Source organism: Dama dama, chromosome 22 (genome assembly GCF_033118175.1).
Source record: "Dama dama isolate Ldn47 chromosome 22, ASM3311817v1, whole genome shotgun sequence".
NCBI lineage: Eukaryota > Metazoa > Chordata > Mammalia > Artiodactyla > Cervidae > Dama > Dama dama.
Genome location: NC_083702.1, coordinates 57,807,942 through 57,821,188, shown reverse-complemented (window position 1 = coordinate 57,821,188; position 13,247 = coordinate 57,807,942). Strand labels below are relative to the sequence as shown.

The window sequence follows — 13,247 nt, the reverse complement described above, 5'->3', positions numbered from 1 at the left end:
TGAGTCTTCTGTCCTTCTTTCATGGAGCAGTGAAGCCAGTCTGATTGAGTCTAAAGGGTTGCCCTGCCTCATCTTGAAATAAACTTTTGCTTAATTGCATGATGTAAAATATGCCATATAATGCAAGCCAAAAATAAGTTGAAGACTACAGAAGTAGAGTGTCTGCAGTTCTTAGTTTGATTTTACTGAAGAAGATAGGAGCTTTTATCCAAAATGTAAGACATTCTGAGATTCAGGAATGTAGCCAGGGGCTTCTGCAATCTCCTAGAGGTCCTGTTTACTTTGAAGGATGGAATACCCTTGTTCTGTGTATCAGAGAGTCTGATAGCTTATGAAATCTGGGTATATAAGATCTTTGAGACAGGTTTCTTGGATTATATGGCCAGAATTTTTAGTTTTCTTATGTTTCATACACCCCTTGCCAGTGCTTCAAAGGGACGAGGTAGAAGAGGCAAGGATGCAGAGGGAATGATAATCCGAATCAGATTTCTTCTGTTGCATCCTTTACTTTCTCCTGATATTCCTCATTCTTGAAGATAATGCTATTTATATTTTAGAAAATAAGTAATTTTTTTGCTTAAATGTGGACAGCATTTCTTAGTAATTTGATACCTAAAATAAAAATTAGCTCTGGGATTTATTTTAAAAACCTGTTCATTCTTTTCATGATTTTAAAGCAAATTTGTGAAACTAAAAATTAAAAAATTGCATAATATTTTAGACTAGGTATCTTATAAGTTTAATGAGCAGTCTGATTAAAGTTATTCCTGATATATGCATTAAAATAATTTGATGATGCATTTGTCATCAAGAAATGTCATTGTTTAAGATAACATAAGAAGCACTCCTAAATGTACAATTTGGTTTTGTGTATTCATCTTGTTTCTGAATGTCTGGCACAATGTTGGTCATATAAATTGTATTTAGAAAGACGGGTCAGATTAAACCAATTACCTTTTCACTTAATTCAGTTAAAAATTTAGAATCACCTCTGCTTGATTTAGACTTCTGAAGTATGTTTTCCCTTCCTCTACTTGTAGGTTGGTAGAGTGGAGAAAACATAGATTTTTGAGTCAGATAGACACGTCTTTGAATATTCTTTTTGCCAGCATTAACTGGGTGACCTCAGAGAAGTTAATCGTTTCAGCCTCAATTATATCACTTGTGAGATAATAAGTCTTCCTCCTAGGGGTGGGTTAAGTGAGGATGAAATGAGATAATATTTATGAAGAATAAACTAAGAGTGCCTAACACAAAGCCAACTCTCAACAAATGATAAAATAATGATAATTTCTTCTTAAGATAATAAGTATCCAACTACCATGGAGTTTAAAAGGCCCATTGTCAGTGATAAAGCATTTGGAACCTATAGTGATGAGAATATAAATAGGTAACTTTCATTGACGTTTTCAAACTGTGGTGCTAGAGAAGACTTTTGAGAGTCCCTTGGATAGCAAGGGGATCAAACCAGTCCATCCTAAAGGAAATCAACCCTGAATATTCACTGGAAGGACTTAAGCTCCAGTATTCTGGCCACCTGTTGTGAAGAACTGACTCATTGGAAAAGGCCCTGATGCTGGGAAAAATTGAGGGCAGGAGGAGAAGAGGGTGACAGGATGAGATGGTTGGACGGCATCACTGACAATGGATCTGAGTTTGACCAAACTCCAGGAGATGGTGAAGGACAGGGAAGCTTGGTGTGCTGCAGTCCTTGGGGTCACAAAGTGGTGGACACTGCTTAGCAACTGATCAACAACAAACAACCCTTTATTATGGGGTACAGTGTGCTAGGCAGCACAGAGCACTTTGGGAAGGAATGCACTTATTCCCCATATCCTTTAAATGCTTATCTCTCTTGTTGTTCCAAATACAAGTTCCAGCTGGTCATTTCACCTTTTTCGAACTCAGGGTCTGCTTAGAACCACACTGCCACATCCTAAAGCTGAACGTTGCTACGCTCAGTATGAAATCACTCAGCTTCTCCCAGGCATCGAGCTCTTCTCAGACAGATACCGGGCTGACATCTGCTCCGTCATTGCGAGTCTGTATTACGTCATCCGCGAGCTGCACTTTGCTAAGCAAAATCTAGTAGTAAGTGATTTGCAAAATCAACAAATCTTAATTCACTTAATTCACCCCACTTATATTGTACTTTTTACTTGGCAGGGTTAAATTTTACTATTGCTCTTGTGATCAATTCTTGTTTAACTTTTAAACTCTTTTCAGGATTCTGATCTATACTTCAAAATAAAATAATTAATGTTCTTTCTTTAACATCACTATTTGCATGCCATTTTGGATACAATAGCCAGGTCTATTTGATTTGGTTCTCTCTGTTTTTAACTCTATTATTTATCGTTTTTTCCCCCTTAAGATATGGTGAAATTGACTAGAATGTTTAACTGGTCTGGAACACGGAAATCTAGTGCACTTACAACTTCACTTTATTGTCATGAAGGAATATCAGTATCAAAACTATGGGAGTATTTCTTTATTGAGACAAACTTATCTTTGTGTCTGTCTCATCTCTTCTATGTTAAGGGCACATCTAAGTGAAAAACAGATTCTAAATATGAAATTAAAGACAGACACTTCTTAATATCCTAAGAAATTAAAAGGCCCAAATGAAAACTCATTTCCTTTGGGAAAATAAGTCACAAATCATAAATTTGAAGTTGATTTCATTTTAGACATAAATTAGTATTTTCTGTTGGTCTTTCCTCCTTTATCTTAGTTTTTCTTTTCTCTTCCTCTGTGCTGTTTCCTCTACTGTTGTCTGTCTTTTCCCACTGTGCTTGCTTCTTAACATCTGTTCTTCTTTCTTTCTGCTTCTTCCCCTTTCCTCTATAATTTTAATACTTACCTTATTTTTTTCTCCTACGTTATTTTCTGTTCTCTTGTTCTAAATTAACTCTCTCCTTGTTTTGAAAAGATTTATTGTCCCCTGAAATTAGTTATTAAATTATAATGTCATGTGTTAATGCGAAAAGGTTGATACATGCTTGTAATACTTGGCAGATTTGGCACACACAAAAAATGTTTATTAGAAAAAAATAACAAAAGCAGTGTTCCTCTCATTGTTAAGGGGATTCATTTCTGGATTTAGAAAATAGTTTTACCTATTCCCTGGGTAACCTTTAGCTGTCTAGTCCTATTCATATATAATACATATCACTGCACTGGAAAAGAAATGAGACTTTTTTCTCTGAAGCTTAAGAAATTGAGAACATTTTTCTGAATAATTGAGCTGTTGGCAGCAATAAAGTGGTGTGTTTTTATTTCTCACTAAAGAAAAGATACAATCTCAAAGGTGATAGCCAACCCTTATTGTTTTGTACTGCATTAATTGTAGAAAAAGTTATTGTTATGTTTGCAGAGCATCATTATGGAAAAATGTACTGTGTTATGTTTGAAATCATTTAAGACCAGTTCTAATCCTCTGTAAAAGCTGTTGCTATTAGCAGCTGCCAGTTGACTGACAATGAGAGATTCCTTAGCTGAACTTGCAAGATGTAAACAGTTTCCATTTTGTATTAACTACCTTCTAGAAGTACCTAAGGAGATTGCTATAATACATAAAATTTACCAAGCGACCCCTTGCTGTGGAATCATGGGAAATAGTTTGCTAAATAATAAGGATCCAAGTCCCTATTCTTGCTCCATCTCCCTTTGATGGGGCAGGACCCAGCTGCAGGGAGTGAACTTCAGTTTTAAGTTGCAGTTAGGAGCTGTTCAAAAGTCCAGGCAAAACTATCCCTCAACACTCACCTTTAGCTGGATCGTGTTTAGGTCAGCTGAAAAATTGGTAGTCTACAAGCTTTCACATACATCTATGGGACATCAAGAAGACTTGAACTTTGGGGTTAATTCTAGGAAAATAAAAATATTATGTGAAGAGTAAGCTTGAGTTTTAAGCAGTAGAATATATGTTCTGTGATGGCAAGGACTTAGATTTTTTCTTCATTCAACAATGTCTGACATTCATATGACAGGCATGTTATACTTTTTTTGCTGATAGAGATATTTCAATTGAAGACAATAGCAGTTGACATTGAGATGAATAAATAGGAGCTATTAGGGGACATGGATGTGATTTGTTTTAAATTCTGCATTTATTTGATAGCTTATTTGCTAGAATGTTTCCACAGGCTTCAGTAATTCATATATGTATGTTGCATTAAATTTTTTCAAGAAAGATGATTAACTTGAGTTTTATTTTTCCATGCTTATGGAAATGTGAAACCTAGGTTTGAGTACCAAGTGGCATATACTTGGAACTATAAGTCACTGATAGCACTTTGAAGTTTTGATAAAATCGTGAAGCATATGCTAGGCATATCATTTCACTTATACCAAATAGTACAGTCTTTTAATATATAAAAAATAAATCATGATTTTGTACATCTCTTGCATTAATATTTGGATAAATTGTATTGTTGGATTGTTAACTTGATAACATATGTTTCAAAACAAAGAATGTTTTTCTCTTGGTAGATTCTGCCTCTTCTTGCATTGTACCAATATTTTGTTTCTGTAATTTGCCAAGACCTAGTCAAAAATCTGGAAGCAAGAATCCTCAAGGTATGTTTCAAGCTTTTAAGACATTTGGTATTTTTCAACTATTGAAGATATCATCTTAAATTACTTTGGTTCTAGTACTCATAATCATAAGCTGATAGTAATACATGGTGTTGAACTGATGTTAAAAAGCTTACACAGCATTATCATAAAGTGTAAGAAAGAGCTGGGTAGAAAGCTTAAATCATTTTATGCTTTGTTTTGTTGTTGTTCAGTCCCCAAGTCGTGTCCAACTCTTCTGCTACCCCATGGACTGTAGCCCGCCAGGCTCCTCTGTCCATGGGATTTTCTGGGCAATTTTATGCTCAGGCCCACAGTAAAATGAGGAACAGCTACCCCCTAGTAACAGGCTAACCTAACAACATTCAGTCCAGAAATCACCATTTCTGAATGACTGGTTTCTCATGAAGACTAATGAGTCATTTTCCAAAGTTTGTGAGTTGTTTTTGCTAAGGATCTTTTGTATATCATGGTGCACAAGAGTTTTTCATGGCATAGGTAGTTGAAGTGATAAAATTCATGAATACTAAATTACAACTAATTATGTAACCTGTAGAAGTCAGGAGGCTCTTTACCTCCAAGATTCATGTGTAGTTGGCTTGAGCCCCATGTGGAGTGCAGAATGTCAAGCATCTCCTTTTCTCTGTTTTTTTCCCTGGTCACTGATTGTCAGAGGCTTCCACTTATGTTGAATTTGTTTTGTACCTGGATCCTCTCAATAGCCAGCAAATTTGCTCCCTGTTCTGCACTTCCTCATCTCTAATACGGAATCCAACCCTATTCCATATTTTACACACACACACACACACATTGCATTCACCTAAGGTCTTTATTTCTATATCAGATTTTACTGAAAATTGGGAACATAAGGCAAGTTTGTTGTTGTTTTTAGTTGCTGAGTCATGTCTGATTCTTTTGTGACTGCATGGACAGTAGCCCACCTGGCTCCTCTGTCCACAGGATTTCCCAGGAAGAATACTGGAGTTGGTTGCTACTTCCTTCTCCAGAGAATCTTCCTGACCCAGAGATCAAGCCCACGTCTCCTACATTGGCAGACATGTTCTTTACCATGGACTCTCTAGGGAGGCACTTGCAACTTAGAATATTTGGCATCTCTGAGTTTAAAATATTTCATGATGGTAAATTCTCCACAACACACTCTAAAAAAAAATTAAAAAGCCTTGGTTTGTAGCATTTGCAATTTCCATGGGATAAATACTCCCACTGCAATTGACTTCAGCCTGCCAACTAGGCATTACTGAACATGGGGTTGGGACAAGATGTGCATGCTCAGTTAGGGGTGAGTGGCACCAACACTCCCTTGGCTGAGCTGTCCTTCTCCTTTTTTGGAAAAACCCTCCTTCCTCAGATCCTTTATATGTTGTAACAAGGGAAAATAAGATTTCCCTTTGAGCTCCTCTCTCCAGGACCCAACCTGTGAGCCTGTGTTTTCAGACCAAATAGTCTATCATACCCTATTTCTTAATAAAGATAATACGTTCTCTAAGAGAAGTTCTGGTGCTCTTAAGATAATACATTTTAACCTAGGAATAAGTAATTGGTTTTCAGCCATGAATTCTGAGTTACTGAACTCTTTAAGAGTTCTCTGGCTTTTGAATTTCAATAACACTGTTTAAAAAGCTGCATACAACTTTTCTCTCTCTGTTTTTAAGATAGTACTCTCTTCAAAACTGAAAAATTCTTGAGGCTAGGGCGTGTGTCTTATCATCTTTTGTTTCCCTATAGTGTCTTGAGTAGTAAATTCATATCCTTGATATTCAGTAGTTAATTATTAAATTGAATTTAAAGTCTTTAGACATATATCATGTGCCTACTGTCCACTCTCCTTGGTGTTCAGTGGGAGCTCAGCAAGAAGATACTTGGTAAATGTTTACTGCTTTATCTCTGAAGCAACATTCATCAAGTATCTCCTAATAAAGGCACCGTTAGTAACTCTGATCGAAAAAAATGTAACCCATGGCCCTTGCTTGTAAGGAAGTGAAAATGGGGAAGAGAGATAGGACATTATATGTGTGCCTCCCAGTTGATCATTTGCAGATGAGTGATGAACACCATTTCCAGGAGCTTGAAAGAGGGGGACAGGGCTTTGGGTCTTTCGGCTTTACCAAGTACATGGGTAAGATTTAGGTTTGAAAAGAGCAGAACTGACTGAGCAGGAGAGGGAAGAAGGGAGCATTGTCGGCCGACAACCGTGTGAAGGGTGCAGAGGTGAGAAAGTGTTGACTTGTTTTAGGGGGCTGAGGGGGCTTGGTTAGACTGGAGTGGGGGTCTTGAGTAGGCAAGTTGGAGAAGATGGCATGAGGACACCAGAGGCCCAGGATGTGGAGGAGACCGTGGGTCCAGTCTTGGACTCCAAGCTGAGATGTAATGTGGAGGGTGAGCAGTGAGAGAAAGGAGGAGGTGTGGAGTCAGAGAGGGGTGTCGCCAGGAGACAAGAAGCATGGCAGGGTTGCAGTGATCATCAGGACCATGTCAGAAGGAGGTCAGAAGGGCACTGAAAGAATCTGCAACAAAGGTTTTGACTGTGCCTATTTCTTATTGGATTGTTAGTACTTGGCAACTCTTTTTGTTCTAGAGTAGCTTAAAAGTCAGTGAAGAACTATGGAGAGCCTCCTGTAGTCTTGGGCTGAGAGGGGGAATTCAAGACACCATTTTGATGAGGAGAAGGATGAGATCAGATGTGTCTGGTAGGAGTGTCAGGAGTAGAGGGAGATGAGACTAGGATCTTACTGGCGTAGCATGACTAGAAACTCAACTATAGCATTGCCAGAATCCATGAAAAGGGGCAATTGTTGCATCAGACAGAAGAAGGAATGACAGCCCCTGTGAGTAATTTGTCTGACCTTCCTGAACTAAACTGGGGTCAGTGAGTGGGAAAAGAGAAAAGTCACAGTCAGGAAACAGTAAGCAGTGATGCTTTCTGACAAATCAAACAGCAGTAAATCACACTGTTAAGTCTCTACCAGTGCGCTAATGTCTTTCAGGGAAAGCTTTAAGACCTCTTTATGATCCACTTGTCCGGCTTCCTAAAAGAGGTATCACTCTCAAAACATCCAGCATTCCTGGGAAGGGTACCAATAGTTCTGTATTTGTGTGACTGAATGGTTGATTTATGGGTGGTTCTTTTTTCCACCTGGCTTGTTTATGTTCACAGTGTTTCTGAAAATACATGTCTATTATTATCACCATGGCTTTTTCAAATGGTCAGATTCATTTGATAAACTGAACCAGAGGTAGCCTGAACAGTTACAAGTGGTCCATGTACAGCAATCTCACATTCAAGACCAGAGGAGACTGACCTCACACAGATATGGGGAAATGTTTCCTCTAAGGAGCAGAGAGTTCAGTCACCTCCCTAATGCCTGCTTTGGTATTATATGACACCAGGGAGATTGGAGCCCAAAGTGTTTTAGGCAAGAGCCAAAGTGTGCAACTCAATAGACAAGCCATTTTCTCTTCATTAAAAATATTCTCCTGACTTTGTGTGTTTTATTTTTATGTTCTTGTCACATCCTGTTTCCTTCTAACTCACCTTCTTTTTATTTCTTTAAAATTGATACACTCTTGAGTTCCTAAGATAATATAAAGGAAAGGAAAGTAAGATGAGTATACGTGTCAAGGATAAATTGGATTTTGTTTTAGATATATGTCACCTTCATCCAAGTGTGTGTTTTACCCCCTGCTCCCAGTTTACTATTTTCTGTCCTCTATGAAGTCACTTGTTGCTGTTCAGCAGCTAAGTTGTGTCTGACTCTTTGCAGTTCTATGGACCGCAGCACACCAGTCTTCCCTGTCCTTCACTATCTCCCGGAGTTTGCTCAAACTCATGTCCATTGAGTCAATGATGCCATCCAACAATCTCATCCTCTGCCACCTTCTCCTTTTGCCTTCAATCTTTCCCAGCATCAGGGTCTTTTCCAATGAGATGGCTGTTTGCATAGGTGGCCAAAGTATTGGCGCTCCAGCATCAGTCCTTCCAATAAATATTCAATGTTGATTTCCTTTAGGGTTGACTGATTTGATCTGGCTGTTCAAGGGGCTCTCAAGAGTCTTCTCCAGCACCACAGTTTGAAAGCATGAATTCTTCAGTGCTCAGCCTTCTTTATGGTCCAGCTCTCACATCCATACATGACTACAACAAGAAGCATAGCTTTGACTAGATGGACCTTTGTTGGCAAAGTAATGTCTCTGCTTTCTAATATGCTGTCTAGGTTTTGTCATAGCTTTCCTTCCAAGGTGCAAGTGCCTTTTAATTTCATGGCTGCAGTCCCCATCCATAGTGATCTTGGAGCCCAACAAAATAAGGTCTGTCTCTGTTTCCACTTTCTCCCCGATTTGCCATGAAGTGATGGGACCAGATGCCATGATCTTAATTTTTTTGAATGCTGAGTTTTAAGTCAGCTTTTTCACTCTCCTCTTTCACCCTTATCAAGAGGCTCTTTAGTTCCTCTTCACTGTCTGCCATTAGAATGGTATCATCTTCTTATCTGAGGTTGTTGATATGTCTCTGGCAGTCTTGATCCCAGCTTGTGATTCACTAGATGTTTTAAAACATCAGTCAGGTGCAGACCCTGCCCTGTTAAAAACTCTTCAGTCACTTACCCTGCAGAGAATCAGATCCCGAGGCTCCACTCTGGTTGACTGGCCGCCACTCACATCTAGCTGCCAGCCCTCTTCTCCTCTGTCTAAGCTCCCGCCACACAGGCTGTTCCCTGAACTCACCAGGACCCCGGGGTTGCTTCTGTCACCACATGACCTTTGTCTTCTCGGTGCCCTCAGCAGATTTTCACATCTCCCTCCATCGTATCATTTCCCAAATATTCTCTTGAAAGTTTTCTTCTCAGAGAAGTCCCTCCTGATCACAATTTGAAACATAGTATTTTATCAGTAACTTTTATGTCTTTTCACATTGGATATATCTTCATGTATCACTTAAATTCAGCTAATCATTTATACAGTGGATGTAACCTTCAAGATGGGTCTGTGCAGAAGAGAAGCTCAATATACATGTTGAACAAATGCATGTATTTGATCGGGATCTTTCCTTTTCTTCCTGTAATTTTCTTATGGAAAGTTTTGCTAGGTTGTATTCAAAACAAACCATGTACAATATATAGTTCCCAATTGACTAATGCTGTTAAGTACATGTCTGTAAAATCGACAGTGTCCATTCATTGTGGATAAGAAAACGAACAGCTGATGCACTGTGGAATTCATCTCCTGGTTTGTTTGACATCACTCAGAGTGTTGGAGAAACCCGAAGTGTTTTGTTTTGTCTTTCTTGTGCATTTGTCTGGCTGCCTGGGGTCTCAGATGTGGGATGCAGAATCTTCCGCTGCAGCCTGCGGGCTTCTCTCTGATTGTGTTGCACAGGCTTCAGAGCGTGACAGTTCAGTAGTTGTGGCAAATGGGCTAGTTGCCCTGTGGCATGTGGGCCCTTAATCCCCGACCAGGGATGGAGAGTCCCCTGTTTGGGAGGCGGCTTCTTAACCGTTGGGCCACCAGCAAAGTCCCTGTTTTGTCTTTGTTTGAAACCATAGTTTTTTGTTGTTGTTCAGTAGCTCAGCAGTGTCTGACTCTTTGTGATCCCATGGACTGCAGCACGCCAGGCCTTCCGATCCTTCACTGTCTCCTGGAGTTTGCTCAAACTCATGTCCATTGAGTCAGTGATGCCATCCAGCTGGCTCACGCCCTGCCATCCTGTTCTCTTGCCCTCAGTCTTTCCTAGCATCAGTGTCTTTTCCGATGAGTCTTTTGCAATGAGTTGGTGACATCAGGTGGTCAAAGTATTAGCCATACTTTACCATGGGGACAAAAGAAGGAAGTAAATTGTTTAAAATGCTTCCATGTCTATCTTATTTCTTTAAAAGTGTTTGCATCTGTTATCACTGATGAATGGCCATTGTCTTGAAAAGTCACTTGCTGTGACTCCCTAGTTTCTTGGTCTCTGTCCACGTGAGCGGGCTCAGGCACAGACACACGCGTCCCCACAGCCGTGCTGTCTGAGTGTTAACTGATAGCGCATCACCAGTATGAAGCAGACGTCTTGGATCTCAGGGAGTTGATGAGTTTTCTCTAAAATTTTAATTTTGTAAGTAAAACAAATGGTTTAATTTAATATCTCTCTCTTGTTTTTGTTCCTTTAAAGATAGAAGTCCTTACAGATTTAGGATTCTTTTCCGAAGCCTTTCACGAGCTATCCCAGATATTTTATGCGAAAAACATGCCTTCTTCAGTACCCACTGGCTGTAAACCTACTGGAAAAATGAAGGTAAACCTGCCGATTTAATTCAAAGCTGTTTTTTTAACCTTTTCAAGGTCCTTTTGAAAACTACATTCCTAAAATCTAGGAAATCCTTCCACTAACGGTATTTACACGTCTCTGGCACTGCAGACTTCTTTTAAGGCTGATTATTGCGCTAATCGCTCAGTAGTGTCTGACTCTTTGCCACCCCATGGACTCCTCTGTCCATGACAGCCTCCTCTGTCATGGAATTCTCCAGTCAAGAGTACTGGAGTGAGTTGTCATGCCCTTCCCCAGGGGATCTTCCTGACCTAGGATCAGAGCTGGGTCTCCCGAATTGCAGGCAGATTCTTTACGCGTGAGCCACCATGACTGATGAGAGCTAACCTCAGACATACACAAGGCTTCCTTTGTCTGAAATGGACGGGTGGGTGGCAAGACAGGGATGGGATTGTGGTCTGGGTGTAGGTTTTGACTGTGGAATTTTGACTCTGTGTTATCATGGAAAGTCTCAGGGGACATATTTATTAGCCACTGCCTCTTAGACCTTTGAATCTGAGCTTGTAATTTCTAATTAATATTTTTAGTCAAAAGTTTTATTTGGATATTTTGCTTTACATATTAATACTTTATACCAAAAAGTTAAGCATATGTTCAAATTCCTTCTGATTTTTGTGAGGAGAAAATGTTCTAGTTTGTCAAGTCTTATTGGACTGGGAGAGAGTTTTACCTGGCTTGCTTGATTGGCGTTTATAATTGCATAAGTGAAGCATCTTGCAAATGAATGTGTGTGAGTCACTCAGCCGTGTCCGACTCTTTGTGACCCCACGGACTGTAGCCCACCAGGCTCCTCCATCCATGAAATCTTCTAGGCAAGAGTACTGGAGTGGGTTGCCATTTCCTTCTCCGGGGGATCGTCTCCCGAATTGCGGGCAGGATTCCCAGGGAATCCCAGGGACTGAATGCTGACCTTTAAATTTAAATCAGAGTGAGCTATCATTTCCTCTGCTTTGGTGTCTGCAGTAGTCTGGGAATCACTGGGAGATCTTGCTTAGGCTGGGTATTTGGACGCTCATCCAGGGGCCAGCAGTAAAGGACATAGGAGGAGGGAACAAGTCAGTTTCCTAGGAGGGACCCTGTGAGTGAGGAGTGAGACTGAGACACAACACGTGCTGGCGGGATTCCCGTCTGGAGGACCTCAGAGAAACTGTGGGATGGCTGTACGTCTTGAAAAATGTTTGCAGAGGCTGACAGTATATTTACATGTAATGCATGCATTACTTCAGTGTGTTCACTAAAATGCTGCTGCTTTTTCTCAGTATGACTGCTAAGGTGTTAATGTTTATTGTACTGAGGCAGCCTAAAAGGAAGGCTTCCCTCGTGGCTCAGACAGTGAAGAATCTGTCTACCATGTGGAGACCCGGGTTTGATTCTTTTACTTTTCAGCCTAGGTGATAGGATATGTGTGTGTGGGTCTATACACCTACAGTTTCAGCCAACCATGGTTCAAAATATTCGGAAAAAAATTCCAGAAGGTTCCAAAAGGTAAAATTGAAATTTGCCTGCTAGCAATTGCTTACGTAACATTTACATTGTATTCACAGGTACTTACATAGCATTTACATTGAATTAGACATTATAAATAATCTAGAGATGATTTAAGGTGTATGGGAGGATATGCCTAAGATATGTGCAAATACTGAGCTATTTCATATAAGTACTTAAGCATTGCAGATTTTGGTAAAGGAGGTTGGGGGATGAATCCTGGAAACAGTCCTCCACTGTATTTCTAGCTAGCTGTCTATCTGGGAGTCTGTTGGGTCTTTTGGTTCATTTCCTATGGCCCAACTAATTCATCTTGTTACCTGGGTTAAATGATCAGTGTTTTCTTGTTTTTTTCTCAAGTAACAACCTTTTCTTATTGTAAATAGTTTTGTTATTAAAATCATATTTTAATTCATTGGAAAATATTTATTGAATGCTGACTGAATATAGGCACTATTCCAGACATGGAGACAGAGCCATGGAAAGGTAAATGGAGTTCTTGCCTTCCTGAAGGCACATACCCACTGGGGAGTCTAGTGAGGAAGACAAATAATAAACATTTTAAGCACATAACTATATGTCAGTTGGTGACAGTGGTGTGAAGGATGATCAAGTTGAGTTGAGGGGACAGGAAGTGGCCAGAGTGGTGGGCGGCTGTCTTACTGAGGGTCGTTTGGGAAATCTAATAAGGACTGGAAGCTTTGAGGGAACAACCTTCCACATAAGAGGAAGTACAAGAGGAAAGGCCTGGAAGATGTGCTTGTGGAAAATTAGGGAGGCCGTGTGAGGCTGGGCCATGTGAGCCCAGACTGGAGAGAGAAAGGAGGAGGACAGGGCCGCGCCCAGGAGCTAGGTCATG

At 40.0% G+C, this 13,247-nt stretch overlaps 1 protein-coding gene across 1 annotated transcript in view; it reads left to right on the top strand.

The window, feature by feature from the left end:
• CFAP54 (cilia and flagella associated protein 54) overlaps nt 1-13,247 on the top strand; it is a 294,342-nt gene that overhangs the window by 167,751 nt on the left and 113,344 nt on the right. Inside the window, exons 45-47 of the mRNA XM_061125597.1 lie at nt 1,909-2,091; nt 4,495-4,581; nt 10,748-10,870. Coding sequence (XP_060981580.1) covers nt 1,909-2,091; nt 4,495-4,581; nt 10,748-10,870 — 393 coding nt within the window. The remainder of the gene's footprint in view (nt 1-1,908; nt 2,092-4,494; nt 4,582-10,747; nt 10,871-13,247) is intronic.